This window comes from Aquila chrysaetos, chromosome 5, assembly GCF_900496995.4.
Source record: "Aquila chrysaetos chrysaetos chromosome 5, bAquChr1.4, whole genome shotgun sequence".
Classification (NCBI taxonomy): domain Eukaryota; kingdom Metazoa; phylum Chordata; class Aves; order Accipitriformes; family Accipitridae; genus Aquila; species Aquila chrysaetos.
In genome coordinates, this window is record NC_044008.1 from 17,697,280 (window position 1) to 17,717,421 (window position 20,142).

General features: G+C 40.4%; 1 protein-coding gene and 1 long non-coding RNA gene across 6 annotated transcripts in view; one reads left to right on the plus strand and one right to left on the minus strand.

Annotated features, from left to right (window-relative positions):
- Positions 1 to 3,742: 3,742 nt before the first annotated feature.
- On the minus strand, positions 3,743 to 16,045 carry LOC115341324. The gene is made up of 4 exons (XR_003923356.2): positions 15,977 to 16,045; positions 12,807 to 12,972; positions 11,759 to 11,883; positions 3,743 to 7,780 (listed from the first exon to the last, which is right to left on the minus strand). It is a non-coding gene; the product is annotated as an uncharacterized LOC115341324 (long non-coding RNA).
- A 2,176-nt stretch (positions 16,046 to 18,221) lies between these two features.
- TBC1D22A (TBC1 domain family member 22A) overlaps positions 18,222 to 20,142 on the plus strand; it is a 186,592-nt gene continuing 184,671 nt past the window's right edge. For all 5 annotated transcript variants that reach the window (XM_030015094.2, XM_041123584.1, XM_030015095.2 and 2 more), the window contains exon 1: positions 18,222 to 18,422. In XM_030015094.2, coding sequence (XP_029870954.1) covers positions 18,361 to 18,422 — 62 coding nt within the window. In that variant the 5' untranslated portion in view covers positions 18,222 to 18,360. The remainder of the gene's footprint in view (positions 18,423 to 20,142) is intronic.

The window sequence follows — 20,142 nt, forward strand, 5'->3', positions numbered from 1 at the left end:
GTTGACAGCAACATAGCTTGAAGTTGGGTTAAAACACACAAACTGTTCCTACGCAAACTGAATCAATGCTAGCATGGCTCTCTGAAAACTATCAGATAAAAAGCAACATGAGTAATGACAAAACAATACTGAAGAAAGACACTAATTCCTTTCACTCTCTGAAGACACTATGACTAGAAAGTGTATGGGTATGCATGCAGGTATGCATGTACAGCCACGTGAAAAAACATTTACCTGAATCTCCAAATTCACTGGGTAATAATGGTGTTAACACCCCACCCACTACTTTATGCTTCAGAGTAATGGCAGTATAATGTAGCTAGACTTCTTTACCTTTGAAACTTAATTTGCTAATCCTAAAAATCTTTAAAGTTTCTCCTTCCTGTGTTCTCCTCTCTGGTAATCTATTTAGCTGGACAGAGAGTATGATATATGAGAATAAATAATGCTTGCTTCACAGAAAGTGAGATACAGCCTAGCAAGAGTATTAGAGTATTGCCTCCTAAAATGAGTTTCAAATGTATACGTAAGTAGCTTACTCTTTGGAAAGGCATAAACACCTGTTGGTAAAGCAGACTTAAAATGAAACTCCTTGCCATCACTCCCTATCCCCGTTCCACTTCCTGGACAGACACCAAAATGCCATGTTTGGACAGAAGCCATGGAAGCCATTGGATTTCTAACCTGGTCTGATTTGTGGAGTTCATTGTTCAAAGCTCTAGGGTTTTTTCAGATTTTTTTGTTTAGCACACACCTGGATGCTGAACCCAGTTGTGATCCAGCTGCCTAAACCAAAGTGCCTAAGGCGAATCGGGAGGCCTTTGGGTAGCCTGGATGTCTGCCTGGGACAGCCAGATATGACACAGGGCCTCAGAAAAGACCCACATGCTCTGAAGCAGCACTGGTAGCTAGGATGGATACCCTACAGCTACTCTACCTCTAAAAAAGCACTAAATGCCTAGGTTTGGGCAATGGAATATCACTCTCCATGTCTGGTAACACTCTCTAGCAGGCAGACTTCAAGAGTTTTGTCACCTAAATCCTGGGATTAATGTCTTAGCCAAGGGAACTTCTAATGATTTAGACACATTTTGTCCCCTACTAGAAGTGCAATGAGCAGATCAAAGAGATTGGTGCTAAGGCTCCTTACATCTCCATTATATGAGGCTCAGGAGGCTTACCCTGATTTAGATATCGGCTGGTTTCCCGGGTCAAACATCTCCACTGTGTAAGTGGTTCAATGTACAAGAAAGAGTGATAGGCATGAACTGGAAGACCTTTTGGTGGTATAGTCCACGAATAAGTTAGGAACCTATTGCTCCTGAAGAGCACTGCAGCACTTCTGGAGCAACCTTTCTGATTTAGTTTCCTTCCAAACAGAATCAGTTTCACAGGTACCACAACTGTCCTCAGAAATGAACTAATACACAGTAAATGGAGATAACCAAGGGATTTGCTTCAAAACTGCATTACTGCTCTGAACCAAGTTGCTAATGTACACCTGGTTACACCGTATGTTCAAAACTTAGATTTGGCCCATGGCTACTAGGCCAGACCACTTCCATAGTTTTATCAGCTTCACTACCTGGTGAAATAGCTTCCATGGTTTAGAAAGCATTATTTTTTTAAAAAAAACCCTCTCCTGTCTTTACTTGCCTTTGTATGTCACCTGAGGAATTTCCAGGCTTCAAATCTACATGGGCAACTGGCAAAAGATACCTCCTTTGTATCAAAGGGGTTAAAGCAAATCAGGATTTGATGGCCACTACCTGATCTTTCATAGTTTCATGACTGCATTTCAAGTTCCTGCTACAGTACAAGTATTAGAAAAAACAAACAGGTTTCAAGCAAAATGATGGCTGAATTATAATGGCCTTAAGTTGATATCTCGGTACCTTCAAGACACAGCAGCTAATGCAGAAACCTTTTGTTAACCACCAAACTAAAATATCCTGGTTTTTAACAGTTTTGCAAAGGTGAAGCTATTATCATGCCTTGTATTCTTCTATTAACCCATCTAGGACTGAATCTACAGAGACACCCTCTACAGCATCAGTATTTGACTGTAACTTATGCCATGATTTGTTCTTCCCTAGTCCACCAATAACACAACACATACTGCTTATTTGTCCACTTCTACAAATGATCTTCTACAGCACCTTATATAAATCATATAGAATCTCTAATTCCTTTCATATCTATTTTTTATTGAAAGACGTAATGGACAGCTAATGAAATGGCAGTTCTGTGAAATCAGAATCATGTTCATCATTATCATGGTCTCAGAGTCAAAGATGCTGTTGCCATAAGGAGGTAGGTGTTAACACACTAACACCTGTAGCTACTTTTAACCCTGTGTGGAAGACTCCTCTTTTTGGTTTAGGAATCCAGAAGCATTAGCTAGCAGTGTGCTCAGTCAAATATGCTCCTAGGATGTCTTTGAAGTATTATCTTACCATGCATCCTCCTTTTCACATGTTCCAGCTCACTGTATGGGAATTGCTTGGTCACTTCTGTATAGTCTATCCAAACCACACCTACTACCCAGTGCTGCTGGGACATTGTTATTAATGACTCAATAAGCATTCAATCAATCCGACTAAAACTGGAAAGGTATCATGCTATTTCATTAAGAGCAGGCACACAGAATCCTCTCATTGCAGTTTTCCACAAGAGGGAATCCATGGGTGGATGCATCTTTTATGCAAAATCTCTGACTCATACAGGAGCATGGTAAGCACAGAAGTGCTGTGTCACTTTAATTTGGTGAAGAAGCTACTTTCATGCTGATGCAATAGCTAAACTGCATAAGCACATCAAATTTCAAGTTTATTTCTACCAATGAATTTGGAAGGCATAATGTATTTTCCTCTTTAGCACATAATCTTTTGTTTTCCTTGGAGTCATCAATATTTGAAAGCTGATAGTAGAAACAGAAAATCAGCCTGCAAACTAAATATCTTGTTTAGAGCAGGCTACTAGTGAATGATCAAATCCTACATGAGTTTTTGTAGCCTAGAATAGTTCAGAAGTAAATACTGTTGATTGTTTTAGGGCACTGACTAGCACAAATGCACAAAATAGCACGAACAATGCAGTCCCTAAGATGCAATCTCACTTGCTACTATTTGTTGCAGGGAAATGGTTGGCTTGGAATTCTGTTGACCTTTATGGCGCCTGAGGGAAGCTCTCTCAGACAGCCAGGTCCTTCCATCATGCTTTGAAATTCAGCTTATTTCTGAGAGGCCAAGAGCTTTCATCAAATAAATGGATGTTCAACAGATTATAAGATTTTTCTCTTGGATGCAAAATGATGCAACTTTAAGAATAGTTCCATGGCTTGTCAGAACATGTTTCAATTACAGAAGCTTGCTTTATTTTATTACAATATTCTACCGACATTCAGTATGAGTGCTTTTTAATCGTTATACTTCTTCGTTCCATGGGCTGCAGTGCCGTTGACCTCTCTATATGGTTGGGCACTAGTCTGAACTGCAGCAGTGCAGTTCCCATGAATAGTCATGGGGATTCTACCTTTGGCACCCGTAATTATTTTGAATAAATATAGGAAGTGCTGGGCCTACCAACTTCACAGTCTACAATCAACATTTCTACCTTATACTGGCATTATCAGGTGTTAACCTCTATAATGCCCTCAGCCTAGCTTAGAATAAACACATAGTAGAAACACCAAACTGGTGCAAAATGAATAATTAGAAAGGAAAGCTGTTTCTACTCAGACTTTATGAACACTTTTTTATTAATATGTATTAATTATGTATTAATCAATACGTAGTATGTACTGTTTAAAGAGATTAAAAGCTGCCTCTTACATAAAAGTACAATTTTCACTTACAGATTTGTTTTCAGCCTGCTTCTGTAAGGCCACTAGAATAAAAATAGAATATAAGAGATTATATTTCTGAAAATTCTAATGTGAAAAGACAATAATTCACTGCCTTGATATTAAAAAATGTAGCAAAAAGGAACAGAAGCACTGCACATCACTCAGTGCAGATGACTTTTATATTGAAGTCTTGGGAAGAAATTAATCATTGCTGTAAGTGGGCAGAACACAGCTGGGAGTGGCTGAATTGTGTTTGCAACCAAGGCAAGCTGAACAGCACTCTGTGAAGAAGCTCAGCTGGATTCCTGAGCAGTGAGAGGCTGCTAACCATCAGCTTTTTAAAACACCGCAGTAGTAAAAGCCCACCAAATGGCTGCAAGAAAGTGTTTGGTCTCAGGCCCAGTGGGAATTTCCTCAGATTTCAAATAGTGGAGGCCATATGCCAAGATCCCTGCAGCACTGCTTAGCCTGAAAGTAAACAGCTGAATATATTTGGCACAGTTTTTACTACTGCTGCTCAAGCAGCTTTCATATGGGTTTGTATGGGCACAGCTATTATAGCAATGGAATTAGGAAGAATCCTTTTTTACATCAATATTCTTTTGCTAAATCTCTGGAAAGCATGTATAGGGGAGATACAAACTGACAAAAAACCACTTAAAAATAGATAAACAAACATGCAGAATTTTTTACTCGTCTCAAGCAGAAGTCTCCCCTCCAATCATCCATCTATACATAAGGACTTCTGAGTCAGAGATACAGTAGGATGTGCTCTTCAAACTTCATGAAGGACTGTTTTTCTCCCTTCCCATATTAACATTTTTCAATTATAATCTTAAGCTTGTCAATGTTGCAGTTACTGTAATAAACTGACTTTGCCTCCTAATACACTAATGCTACTATCAAAGTAGGTAGGTTCCAAAAAATGCAGATTCACATTAGCAGCCCAGTGGACATGCTGACATGAAAAAGGCCAGGTTCAAACGTCATGCCAGAACTCTTCGGTCTTCAGCTGACTGGCACCTGGACATGCTGCAAATGATAATTGACTTGATCTTCTAGAATGGGATTATCAAAACATTACAGCACTGAGCAGTACCAACACACCTACTCCAACAGCTGTTTTGCTGGCAGACTGCAGGGAGACCTCTTATCATAATCTCATAATGAGGTATTAATAGCAACCTCAGGGGAAACTGCTTGCTCTTTCTCGAAGAGGGATTATTAGTAACTGCAAAACTCCATTTATTGTTATGTACAGGATGGAAATGCTGGTGACAAGGAAAACATTCCCTAGATCCTCCTCTGCAAGTGGGAAGACACTCCTGAGCTATGTGCTTGCTTTCATAGGAAAAATCATATGTTGAAAGTCCAATACTTGGTCAACAGAAAACTGAAACCAAGACAGTGGGCTTTGATGATACTTTAATATGAGGGATAGTAAGAGGAATTTTTATTTTTGCCTGCTTAGATGAGGAAAAGCATTGATCCTGTACAAAATGATAGTGAAAGCCACTTACACAGTGATGCTACAATGAGTTCATTGTATTGCATAATAGAGGGCAAATGAAGTAGACTAACTGTAACAGAAAAGAACCAAGTCATGAAGCCCAGTCCTCTCTCAAAAGCACATAGGGCTATTCTTTCTTGTGGCTGCTATAAAAGTTCTCAGAATATTTCAGAGAAAAAAATGTCTTTGTTCAAGGTTACAGTCCTTAGAAACAATAATATCTGTATCTGGACTGTTCATAAAAATCACTGTTTCTTAGAGCAGTGTGAAACCTTACCACCCAGGTTCAGTTTCTCCTAGGCATTGTATATATGTATATTGAGGCCTACCTGCCAGGGAAAAATCTATAACAGTGCAGGTTACATGAGCAGGTGGCAACAGAAAAAAAGGCTGCATGGAAGAATAAACATTCAGAGAATCACAGATGCCTATTGCTGGCTGATTTCTCTATGACTCCTAGGCCTACAAAAGATCTCTCAGATATTGATCCTTCTTCCTTGGTATCAAAGAGATGAACAATCCCACTGAAGTTTGCAGGAGTTGATGGATGCTATGAAAGGCTTTTCACAACAGCACTGCCAAAGTTGCTTGCCTGTTTCTTCTGCTAGAGGAAAAGATCATATGGCTTCACCGTTGAAAGAAACAAAATAGCGAACAAACACTGAGCAATTCTTTTAAGGTGAAATAAGTATTCAGGCTGCTCTTGCCTTCTGGCTGTAGAGAATCCCGTCGTTTCTGTATGAAAAGCAGGCTCTGCATTGTTTAGGTTTGAAGAAAATAAGATGAAGCAATATTTTTGTCAATAATTCTGAAGCTCTTACAATCCAAATGTTATAATCAATGTTTAAATAGTGGTGTATAACAGTTAAATTGAGCTAGAATGGACATGAATTCTTCAATATTTTCAATGCCCCAGAACACAAGGAAGAACCAGGGAGCATTTTTCACAAATTAGACCTGAACAAGTATGATACAAGTGATTTGACATTGTTAAGCTTGCCTTCTGTCAAGGTAAATATCTGTTTACTATCATAACACAAATGAGCACATTATATTAGAACGACTCAAATTCATTCAAAACTGCACTAGGTACTGAGTTTTTATCAACCATAGTATAAACAGACAATCAATGTAAAAAGTGATATGTACATCTGTATATCATGAAAAGATGCTGAGTCATCCCATCCTCTTCCATATCTCTTAATGTTATTGGAGTCATGATTTTCCTCTTCAATGAAAAAAGAAAAAAACCTTCACAAAATAATTCCTTGTCTTTGGGCATATAAATCCTCAAATTGGGTTACCTAGGACTTGAGCCAACAGGAGGATTAAATGAGCCAACAGGAGAGTTAAATGAAGCTGCAATACGTAGAAAGGTAGTGTCTTCCCCTCAGATGACGGGCTGTTCATACAGAGCTACAGGACTTCCATGCAGCCTTTCTGCTAAAGCCATCCCTGACTGCATGAAGAGGATACAAAAGTCTAAATGGCTTGGCCAGCCCTTTCTTTTTTAAATCCATTTCACTCATGTACTGCATAATCCTTGATCATTGTATATTAGTGGTCTTATCCAAAGTGATGACGGTTTAGCACCCTGAACAACTCTAATCTCTTCCGAGACTTGTTTCTCAGCAGAGAGCTGAGCTTGTTTCGACAGAGAGCCCTTTAGGTCTAGCTGTCCTGCCTTTCACAACACATTGACCCAGAGGCAAGCGGCTGTCCTGGTTTGTCTCAGCTGGAGATCCTGAGGCAGACACGGTTGACAGCACTGGCACAGCAACCTGGCAGGGAAGCTGGCTGGGGGCGGATGGAAGGACTGCAGCACAAAACACTTTCGCAGTCAAGCTCCTGTGCGGCTGCCAGCCCTTGCACCCCGCACAATGCAGCACTCCCAGGGCTGTGCTGTCATACGGACTAAATGCTAGACTTGTCTGGTGTCGGCAGCAGGAAAAAGGCTAAAACCTTTTCCTCCCTTCCCCACTGAATTGATTGTTGGTATGTGAAGCACTTCCTTCACAGACAGTATATTATTGAAATGGCTGAAAGGCTGAAGCCTAACGTGGGCAGAAGGTGCAATTTTTCTTGTTATCTGAGGTTGGCAGACACATATTTACAGATGAATCAACTCAGTTTCCTAGGTAGAGAGACAAATCCAGTCCCTAGAGCTTCATACCATGGGAAATGCTTTGGAAAACGTTCCAAGTGGTCCTTTATCAAATAACAAGGTAGTTTTGAGCCAGCAGCTCCTCATCAAAGTATTGATCCTTTCCTGGCATTACAACATCTTGTTGAGATGATGACATAATGTTTCCAGTGGAGCCAAGGGCACCTCAGTCCCTCTCCAGACATGCTTGAGCACACTGAAAAGAGCAATGAGATGCAGAGTGCTGATGAATAGTCCTCTGCCTTCAAGAAAGGAGAACCTGAATGAAAACAAGGATTTATTAACATAAATGCTTCTTTCACATTTTGAGATGAGTGAAAACAAAAGCACATAAGCTTCAAGCTTCAACCCGGCTTATAAAACACAACAGAAGATTTCCTAAGCTAAGTTAGATACTGAAAGGTTACTGAACAACAAGGGTGCTATGAAAAACATCATGGCCAAACCCAAAGCCTACTGAAGGCAGTTTTATCCTAGATCCATCATTTCTAAGCATTAGATGAAGACTGACTTCTATTTCTCTACCATAATAATCTTCTCATTAATTTTACTGGCTTTGAGCGTACTGCCAACTATTAGCACTGAAATAAAGTGGACATTTTCTTCTATTGTGCAGTGTGTAACAGACAGAAAATTGGCTAATATAGCTGCTGCTGTGGTGATTTATTCCTTCACTGCTCCCATATGTTCACACTTCAACTGGCTAATTATTTAAGAGCTCTGAAGAAAGTGCCTGAGTTATCTTTTCCAAAGGAAAAGGCCCCGATACAGACCCCCTCTCATGAGCCATGTTACAGAAGGAGCAAACTTTCCTGACTTCTCAGTGAAGAGAGACAAGCGTGCATTTCCAGACAGCAGTTTAGATCTTAGCTGGACTAAAAACTATGCAGAGGTGGCCTTCTTTCTTCACTTACACAAACATAGGAAAGCCCATTTTTAGACACAGCAATTTATTTAAATTTGTTCCATTAAATTTCCTCTTGCCACAAAGAAGAAAAGCCCACTATTCTTGGTGATACTCCAACAAAACCACATTGTAATTTGATTTCTATATAAGATTAAGCATCTGTATCTAATGTGCATTCATATATATACATATATACACATGCAATGTCTAAAATGAAGTAATGTAACTGTTTCTCTATTGTAGAGTTTAAGTAATACAAGCCAAAAGAGAGATAAATAACAATAAGAAATTCAAAAGGGAATAGCTTTGAGAGCAATTCATAGGTTGTGCAGCCCAAGGGACTGTTATGATCATCTCATCTGATTTTCTGTACAAAGAACACAGATTTTTTCACACAGCAAAAACCTCAATCAAGCCCAACGAATTGTAGCTGAAGTACAGCCTATTTTTCAGCAAGATATCCTGTCTTAATTTAAAGAACTAAACTTATGGAGAAGCTCCTACATCCCTTACCCAATGATGCAACTGCTTATCTTCCCTCTTTAGATAGTATTTCCCCTTAACTCCTTCTAGTATTAATTTCCAACCATTAAATCGTGTTGTGACTCTGCTATGTTCTTTAGTAGTGATTGCCATTATCATTATTTGCAACTCTCAATTTTTGCCACCTACAAATGCACAAAACCAGTGATTTTGAATTTTTAGAGCATTAATAAGAATGTTGGCTAGCATCTGAGAACTGGTACAAACAGAAGGGTACCACATACAAATTAATATAAATCGTAGACAGCAAAGATTGTATGGGATCAGCTTGATATTAATAATATTAATAATTATAGTATTATTAATGTGGGAACAAAAATACAGTATGACATGAACTATGAATTTAAAGTTTTTGTCATGCCGTACTTATAAAACTTTCTTTTTCACTATTAAAGAAATTCTTGGCTTTTTTTTTTTTGTTTTTTTTTAAGGGTGTGTAAAAATACAGGCAAAGGTTTGTCTAGTAGAACCTATCTGTTCTTCCCTTGGCTATATTAGTTAGTCTACTATAAGATACTATCTCCTTGAGCAAATCTTTCCTCTCACAAACTGAAGCCAAAAAGGAGAAAACACAGAAGTTTTTAAGCTTCATTAGTATTTCAATATTGTTCCTGTTCAGCAGCCCATGGCTGATTTTCAGAGTTAGAGAGATTTTTGAAAAATGATGCATAATGTATTTATTTCCTCTGGCTACCTGTGAAATCTTATTTTAATGACCATGCATACTAGAATTATTACCACACTACTTCAGGATTTCAGTAAAAGAGATTAATCCGTTGAGCTCTTTCTACTTAAAATGGCTTTAACTTCCGAGGAGCTGCCTGTGATTGCCTTATCATTTTCTCTTCAAAACTCAGGGACTCTGGTGGTTTTACGTCAGTATTCTTAGTTCATTTCTTGCACTAAGATTGCCAGTCCTAAAACAACTGTCAAGACCATTCAAGTGAAATTGCAAATTTTCATTTCAAGGTTTAGAAGCTATGCTGTTCTTTCTTTTATTACTTTACAACATGATGCTACATGCTGTGTTATACAAGAAAGTGATATGAATAGCAAAATACTTAATTCTTACTTTTTAGTCTGAGTTTTCTTTTATCCCCTTAGCTGAAAAACTTGTACTATTCTTACTCCTTTCTCAAAAGTAACAAGGTATAAAAGAACAAAATTATGCAGGTTTTGATTTTTTTCCCAGTTCCACCAACATTCTTAAATCTGGGAAAACATTTATAATCTTCAGCTAATGAGTACTTTGTAAATCCAATTCACTAACAGAGTATATCTCTTGGATAAGGAGCAGCAATGATTTAAAGCAAATGTATAAAATACTTCGTTACCTTTAGCATATCTTTTCACCCAAATATCTCGAGCTACTCTCATTTTCTTTACAATATAATTTTGCTTATGTCTCTTTCACCAAGCTCTCAGCCCCTCTGTTGCTAAATCATAAGCCTTCCCAATGCTCTCACTAGTAAAATGGGCAGCTCAGCCAACAGCGTTACTGCAGGAGCACTCAGTACTCTTGTCTACTGAAAGCTGTGCTGGAAGGATCCTGTTACTAGAACTCCAACTGCAATATCTTAGTTATACTCATCACTCATGTTCACATTTGCTGTCATTCAAACAAGAGCATACACAAACTACAAAAACAGCAATAAAAATTCAAGTAATAAAGAACAATTAATAAGACCTGATATAGACATACATCTAAAGTAGCAAATTCCATTCCTCTTTAAGAAAAAGAAAACATGATTTTGATACAACTCACTTGAATAATAACTATAATGTATTATACTGAAGATATTTTTGGAAATTATATCTATGCAACACACTGTAAGGCCAACTGTGAATTTATAGTCTATCCTGTATTAGTCATTCACCTTATGCTACCTGAACTCACTCTACCACTAATACTTTTCTACAGAAATTGTATTAATAGGATTTCAATACTGAAAATATGTGGAACACTAAGGAAGAAGGGAAGAAGGCTGTTTTCAGTTTAAATGTACATTTCAACTGCTATACAGAGAAACTCAGAAATGGATTAAAAAGCAAAGAGTAAAACTTAATTACCTTCTAATATACATTTGGATCAAAGAAAAATTAATTGAGAGAGAAATGGGGTTGAATAGCATGGTAAAGGCTTTGCTATCCTCAAGAAACACCAACAAAAACTAATCCCTCATACAGACATAAATGACATGAAAAAGGCACTAACGGTGGCTTTGAGGCATGAAAAGAGAAGTCAGTGGGAGACTTAAATTAGATATAGAGATCCAAGGAGAAAACACAAAAAGAATTGCAAAAAGCGCTTGTGATGGAGCTGGATGGTCAAAGACAAGACTAGAGCAAAAAAACCCCCACCCAACCAAACCCTGCAGCAGTCAGTCATGAATATTGTCAGAGAACAAATGTATGCTGTCAAGATAAACTGTAGATGCCAATTAACACACAGCTTGATGTGTTCTAATGCCTGAAAATATCTGCTGAAGATAATCCATCAAAATTTCTGTGTAGTATCATGTCTCCATTCTTCTTACATACATGGGAGGAGTTTAACTTCTAAATAGCTTTTTTTGAGCAAAAAAGAAAGGGGCCAAGGACATGATTTATGCTAGTGGCATGCCAAATGCAATGGCTCCAAGTTGAATACATCTTCTGAGAACAATGGATCAAACAGGAGAAGAAACACAGACTGTCCAGGGAATGAACTAAATGGAACATGTCTTTTATAGACTTTTATAGGTCTGGAGGTTTTGAACACTGAAGAAGACTCAAAGATCTACATACCAAATCATCAGAGGTTGTTCTAAACCACGGGTCAGAGCAGGTCAGTATCAGCAGTCACTGCAGCAGCAGGATAACCAAAAAGTAAATAATGCTGAGAAATACTTCTCTCCATGCTGGTGCATTTCCTGAAATTTGAGATGAAGTTGTCCATTAGAACCAAAATGACCAAAACAGATACTGAACCAAAGCACCTAAACTCTGCTGTGAAACTCCTTCTTAGAGTTACAAGACACTTTGCTTCAGGTACTTTCTCTGAAAAATTCAGTAATACAAACTTTACAAAGAAGAAAAAAAGTGAGGCCACTTAGCAAGATGAGTGTGGCTGTTCTAAAAAGAAACCTAAGGGATCCAAGAGCCCTACTCACTCTCATATTACATGCCCAAATCTGGTTTTGCACTCCAGTTAATTACAGTTTATACTTTTTTTAAAAAAAGCCAATTTGGAGATTCAGAAGAAAAGCTCCAGACACCCATCTTTTACATTCTGCCCTATTTCATGACCAGTTTTTACATTAAAGCAACAGTAGGCAGTTTTGCTATTTGTTATGACTTTGGAAAAAAAGTGGTTCTGTGTCTGCTCGAAGGAATTGCCTACTCTTACTGACTTTAGAGAAATGGTATTGCCTACTTCCTCATCAAGCCACAGTAGGAAGCAGGTCTTCTGGCACCTCCAAAGCTCTCCCAATAACTTGAGAAGATCTTTTAGTTTGAGGAAAAATCAACTAACACTCCAATGATTTTGCTTTTCACCTTGGTCTGATAGCAAGTTAAATATGAAGTTTATAAACTGATTGGAATTGTAGAATTTAAAGAAAACAAATTACTATCAGCAATGAACAGAAGAGAATTATCATGGCTCAGAGCCAAATATGCATTGATTTATGTCTCTGTGTTTGAAGTTCTGTCATGCTGCAATGCTATGTTTAAACCTTCACTTTATGTACTGGAGGCATAATAAGGTGGAATTTCAAGGAACTAGAAGTATGTTGGAAAGCGGACCCGTTGCTCTTGCCAGCTTCCCTGTCTTCTACCCAAGTCTTCCACTTACAAAGCATCCTTCCTCCTCCGAGTCATTTAAGTCTCAGCTGCATATTGCATCAGACTTCAGAAAAGAGCAGTTTCATCTACTGGTCTGCCAGTGAGCAAGCACTCCTTGGACACAGACTGCTGTTCCAGGCTACGCCCAACAGACGGTGTCAGATTATGAGTTGATGCTGTGACACAGATAAAAACAAAACTAAAAACCTTCACCTAAAAATGTATGAAATGTAAACATAAGCACTGTTACTAATATTTTAGTGAATGACAGCTTTTGAAAACTAACCACATCGATCACTCTTCTAGGAGAAACAAGAGACAAAGAAAGACATTTACCCAGAGACAGCACAAATTTATTTATGCTCTTTTCTGTTTCACAGTCATCTTTCACTGTTACTGAATTCAAAGTGTGAGTGTGCAGAATTCCATACATGTGCACTACCAGCGTAAGTGTATTTTGGCAATTCTGCTCTTATTTTCAAAATCTTGTTCAACTCATGCAATAGGGAATGTGACTTACAGAGAAAAAGTTACAAAATGCTATGATGACTGCTCGTCTGCAATGATGACTCCTCCTGGCTATTACTCTCTCATGTTGATTCCTTCCCCGTTTTTTCCTCTGCAATTTTCTGGAGAAAAATTGCACTGCACTGAAAGAGCTGTTGTGACTATGTGATTTGCTGGACCATGTCTAACCTGTTTCAATCTAGCTGTTGGCTATCCCTCTTCTTTAACATTCCTTTGCTCTTTCTTCCATAGTTCTACATGACTACTACTCCCATTTATGTTACCTTGCCCTGTGTCTTTTTGTCACCAAGTATTGTATCCTCTGGGATTGTTGTCTTCCCTAGTGTAAGTGGCTCCCTCTGTTTCTACTACCCTTTTCTTTTTGTGCATGTGCTGGTTTTGGCTGGGATAGAATTAATTTTCTTCACAGTAGCTAGCATGGGTCTATGTTTTGGATTTGTGCTGAAAACAGTGTTGATAACACAGGGATGTTTTACTAATTGCTGAGCAGTGCTTACCCAGAGCCAAGGCCTCTTCCGCTTTTCACCCCACCCCACCAGCGAGGAGGCTGGGGGGGCACAAGAAGTTGGGAGGGGACACAGCTGGGACAGCTGACCCCAACTGACCCAAGTGATACTCCAGACCATATGATGTCATGCTCAGTATATAAAGCTGGGGGAAGAAGAAGGAAGGGGTGGATGTTTGGAGTGATGGCGTTTGTCTTCCCAAGTCACCATTACTTGGCGTGATGGAGCCCTGCTTTCCTGGAGATGGCTGAACACCTGCCTGCCCATGGGAAGTGGGGAATGAATTCCTTGTTTTGCTTTGCTTGCGTGCGCAGCTTTTGCTTTACCTATTAAACTGTCTTTATCTCAGCCCATGAGTTTTCTTACTTTTACCATTCTGATTCTCTCCCCCATCCCACTGTGAGGGAGGTGAGTCAGCAGCTGCATGGTACTTAGTTGCCAGCTGGGGTTAAACCATGACAGTTCAGAATGCTGGTTTTGGGTTATCTTGCTTGGCATCTTCACTCCCTTTGCTCAATTTTATTTTGAAGTACTGCTCCTTCCATGGTATTTACAATGAAGTAGATGATGGATAAAATGGCTTGGTAGAAAGGCGTGTGCATGGACCAAACAGAAAGAGCGATCAGCCACCACAGAAAGCCCTGTGTGCTGCATTCAGAAGCACTTCCACCAGTTTGTTAAACAGTAAAAACATGTGCAGAAACTAATGCTTCACATGGAAGTGGCTCTTTTGAATTCAGTTTAAATTTTTTTCCTTATTGATTAAAGCAAACAAAAAAATGTGTATAGAGAAACGTAGTATTGTTAGCTTGTAGAACAGCCAGTCTAAACGACACCTCACAGTTGCACCTACATTACAGTGTGTTGCTGACACAGCGATGTAAGGATAAGCATGAAAAAGCACACTCCCTAGCTTACACAACTTTATCAGCAAATCCTCCTGGTATGAGTGTAGCTAAATTAGCAGGGGAGTGCTGTTGTCAGCTTAGTTAATTATGTTTAGCATCAATCTATACTTTCCCATGCATCATCAGAAAAGCTTCTTTTCCCCAAATACACTGCACCTCCACTGAAAAGTCTATGTGTAACCATATCAGCACAGCTATATCAGCAAATCTCCACAACAGACAAGCTGAAAAACAAACTGGTATAACTGAATGTCCACTGAAACACCTGCATATATAGCTCACCAGCTATCACACTAAATAAATAAAGTGTCTACTTTGTTGAAAACATTGCTAGTGCAAGCTACAACACTCCTAATTTTGATCAGCCAAGAACATGGCTACATTTCTACATTTTAGAACATACAGAAACTTCCTGGGCATCCTCAATAACACTTACCAACTGTACACAGTGACTTGATTCTGAAAAATGCCCATGAAAAATAAAAGCAGAGGAGAAAGAGGAGGAAACAAGGAGGAAACAAAAGAAAAAAGCCCACAAACCTCTCATTGGCTCAATACATTATTTGCCCATGCTGGCAACAGACCTTTTCCTAACTATAAATACTTTCATACAACTTTGCATGAAACAAAACAAATACTGCAGTAGGCCTTTTAGCATTTCTTCTTGCTCTGAAGTAACAAAAATTCCCATGCAAGTGGTAACTGAAATATTACTGCAAGTTTATACTTCAATCCCAGTAGGGCGGAGCTTAGTTAATGTAGCTGCACAGACTTTAAAATAGATAGTTTGGATGTTTGAAGCAGTGTAACTACAGCCAAGCGCAACTCAACATTAACCAATTTCCCAAGTGCTTATTTAGATTCTTGGGAGTGTTTGAGGACTATGCTAATCAGCTGCAGTAGGTGAGTCCCAGTGGTGAATGCAGTGTTGTTATACTCCTTGAATGACAGCACCTGAACACTGGCAGATCTCCTTCCCAAACACAATAAAGAGGCTGACAGTGGAATCTGTGTACTCCCTCAGCCACCCATGTTACATTTCTGTAACCAAAAAAGTTAAGCAGGAACACTGCTAAAGTAGGTGTTCAGACCACCTTCTCCTTCCAAGTACTGTATAGCTGTGAAATTACCTTCTTATGATACTCTATTAATACCATTTTATAAGTCCTTTTCAAGGACACACTCTTTGTGGTCAGATCACCTTATGTGATGGGCACAAAGAATTGTACCTAAATTACCTGATGGGGTCTTGAAAGATTCCTCCTTCCAAATCCCTTCCCTCTCCAGAACCTTGGCAACAGAGGTTTGTGTCAGGGATAAAATAAAACACAGAATAAGGAAAAAATATAAAAGTTAATAGAAAGGGAATTAAAATTCCTTGCCTTCTTGAGAGTCAACAACAGAGAGGGCCCAGTCCAGCTCTAGACGACTTCAGCTCAAGGGTCTAAACTGGCAGCAGCTCTCCACAGCAGCAGACCGAGATTTTGTGACTGTGTACTTCCAGTTCCTCTAGATACAAAGGTAGCGCCATTTGCAGGTCATACTTGTTCATGTGAACAAATGAATGCAACAGTTGTTTCCAGTACAAAACTCTGCACCACCCTAAAAACTTAAGCACAATGTAACATATACTGAATATAATGAAAACTACGTAAAAGTTAAATTTGTACTGACTTCATTATGTAATTCAGTAAAACCTCCACTTCTGAAATGAACCATAAGTTCCACATGGCTGCACCAGACTGACACAGAAGTTCAATGGCATTACTTCAGGATTCAGGTCAACTGTTACAAGGATGACAGATGGTTTAGGCTATCCAGGCTGAATCTAATGAAGTTTCCCTTTGAGAAATATGAACAATGAGCAAATAAAAAGAACATATTTTCAACATCCATATTAATGCTAATGATAGAATGTATCTTTTATGGATTTATCACTTTTTTGAATGTCACAACCGAAAGTACCTCATTTTGGTATTCTAATAGCAACAGGTCTAATTTAGATTTAAATTTATCTAGCTAAGACCAAGCAAAGTTCTATTCATGACCTTGCGGGTTTCATTTTCGCTTTAGCTAACAGACGTAGTTCATATTACATTATGTTTCTTCTGTATTCTATTAAAGCTGCTGATACTCAAGGTCACGATGCATTACAAAAAGCCTACAGGTGCAGAATCTGTAAGAGGGATCCTACTTGAAGGACACAAGTAGAGAAGATGATACTACACATAGCATATTTATCTATAAGTAGCACTGAAATTACTGGGACATCAGTTTTCACTCATGGACAGTGATCTAGCAAGATCTGTGAAACATTTTATTTTTGTCAGTTCTTAGAAGGTAACTGCTAAAGTAAATCCCAAAGCAGGCAGAAATCTTCATTATTTTTTATTCTTAATAAATAACTTACACATGAAATACAAATGTTGCACTGCAGGTCAGGTTTTGTACTACATGCCAATTTTTGAGTTAATTATGGCAGAATGTTCCCTGCACAATCTTTGACATATTAAATTAGTCTTGCATTAGGATGCAGCAAAAAACTCTGTATGTCAGCATTGTTTTCTCAGGTGCCATGCTGCAACGAGTAACATAAAACCTTACCGATTTTGTTTGCAGAAGTGATGTATCCTTGGATCAGAATTGCTGAGAACTCTACAGTAGCATATAAAGACCCTCAATCTTGTGTCATCTCAAAGCAAATAAATGAAGTGGATACAATGATTGGATAAGTCCAATCTTCAGGAAAACTTTAAAGCCGAGAAAGATTAAAGCGCCGCCCCCCCCCCCCGTAGATGAGTAAATATTTGGGAAAAAATAAAAGTGGAAAAAATCTGAAAATCTGATGTATTTTGTTATAAAACGGTGTTAAGAGCTAACTTGATTGAAATCTTGTCCTCTTCAAATGATGTCTCCTTCCATTGACATGGCAAGTTTTGCATGTCTTCCTGGACAGTACTCTGAATTACTCTTTATGGTTAAATTAAAAAGGATTAAAACCTGACAACATCATACTCGGAGTACCACAAAGTAAAAACCGACTTTATAGGAATGCTTTAGTTAATCACAAACAGGAACCACGAGTGAGTCTCTGCACCGTTGCAGGCTGGTACCTCACACACCACGACAAGGCCAGGGGAGGGACGGGAAGGGAAAGGCTCCCTGGCGCCGGCGGCCTCGGCCTGGGTTCACACAGCTGCGACAGGACCCGGCCAAGGCTCCCGGCACCGGGCACCACCGCTGCCAGCTGCTTTCTCGCCGCCTCTGCCCAGCCCACGTCGGCCTCCCCGAGAGGGCGAGGCCGGGCGCTGCCTCCATGACGGGAGGGACGGACCGAGCCGCCACCGCGGCAGGCGCTGCCCCTAGGACCCGCCCCACACTCCCTCGCTGCGATTGGCCCAACCTGACCCACCCGGCAGCACTCTCACTTCTGGTTGGCTGAAGGCTCCGTGCCGCCTCGGGAGGCGAATGAGGAGCGGGGTTGTTGCCTGGTCCCAAGATGGCGGCGCTCAGTCCCGTTCCTGTGCGAGGGAATGGGGGCGAGTGAAGCCTGAGGGAGTGGGTCGGGGCCGCGCGTCGCGCCGTGCCGCGCGGCGGGGAGGGGGATGAGGTGACGGCCGCCATGGCGAGCGACGCGGGCAGGAAGCAGTTCTGGAAGCGGAGCGGCGCGAAGGTGCCGGGCAGGTGAGAGGGCCCGCAGGAAGGCCGGGGCCCGCGGGCGGAGGCTCTGCCCGGCGGCCGCGGGCCCGTCCCGCCGCCAGCTGGAGCACCGGGCGGCGGGGCGAGCCTCCAGCCCGGTGGTGCCGGGCCGCGGGGGAGCGGTTCTGCCCAGCCCGGCCGCTGCCGCCGCCGCCGCGGGGCCCGGCCCGCTTCCTCGTCTCCTCAGCGCCGTGTTCCTGCCGCCTCGGCCGCGGGGTCCAGCGGGTCCCCGCAGGTCCTGTGCCCTGCGTGGGGAGCGTGTCCGGTCGGTCGCTGCGCGTAGCCGGGAGGCTCCGTCCCGCCCTCGCGTCTCCCGTCAGCTCAGTGGCGGGAGCGTTTCAGCCTCGGGCGCCTCCGCTTACCCGATCGCAGGTCGCTGGTGGTCTCAGGAAGCCTTAGTTATAACTTGTATCAGAAAAGGTGTTAAATAATTGTCTGCACGCGCGTTCCCGGCCTGATGTCGTGGTCAAAAGAGTTCACCTGGTTTTGGGGATGTGTTCCCTGGAAGATGTTGAATGGGAGAACCTGTTTGTGGCTCTTAGCAATGATACAAGTTATGATGTTTTGTGACTTGATACGTGTTACAATATCTTGAAATACTATGCAGGAGGCTGCACTTTATAGGCATATAGCCATATTTTAGTTTTTGCTTGATATTTCAAAATACCAACTATTTCTCAACTTTCTTCCTGAAGTGCGAACAGCAGACCCAGTCATTGTATCATTGTTAAGAGCTACGAACACGTTCTCCCAATCAAAATTTTCCAGGGAATACATCCCCAAAGTCGCATTAACTCCTTGACCATTACATCAGGCTGGGAACACATGTTCAGGTGTTTATTTAACAATACCATTTTCTGCTTCCATCCCTACACTGTTCTCACAGTAATTTGGTTTTGTGTGTTCGTTTTGTAAGAATGATGCGTGTGCTTGGTTCTCAGAGAACAGTAACTCTATACTTCATACCATTTACCTGAATTCAGCAAAATAATCCCTCTGATTTAACTTCTTTCATTCTCAGTTACCCATAAGCACTAACTGGTAGACTGGTAGTGGTTTTATTTCTCTGGTTATAAACTAACTCTTTCAGTCTAACTGTTCTCGTCTCTCAGAACTTATTTTGTAACTTTGCTGATTCCTTTGGGGGTAAAACACTTCTGACCTTCCTTGATTATACATGGTCTATGAATAGTTGCAGGCAACTGCAGGCATGTGGAAAAACGGGGACACTGGAGAATGTGCTTTTTTTTTTTTTTTTTTAATGGTGTGGAGAGCATTGTTGCTTTATATTTGGGTGGATTTCCATCATGGTCATTCATAGAGCATCTGAAGGAAAAGGCAGATTCTGTCTGTATGCCAAAATGGAAGGTGACAACTGACCCTCACATGAGCGCAGAGACTTGACTGTGGAGTGTATGGTGTACAATCATGTAGAAAGACTGGTGGTGGACTGATGTTTTGATTTGCATGGAATCACATAAATATCGAGAGTTTATAAACCACCACTCTCAGTCATCTCTAGGGCTAATTTCACTACTGTTAATACTGCCCCTGTAGTATAAGTCTAAGCCTCCCTTGAAATTTGTTATGACTACAGTCTTTTTGGCTTGGTTCTATCTCAGGTTTACTAAGGTTGGACTTATTTATATTTACGGTCTGGAGATTGGTTTTGATTTGTCAGGAGGGCATGTTTGTTTCCTTTTCT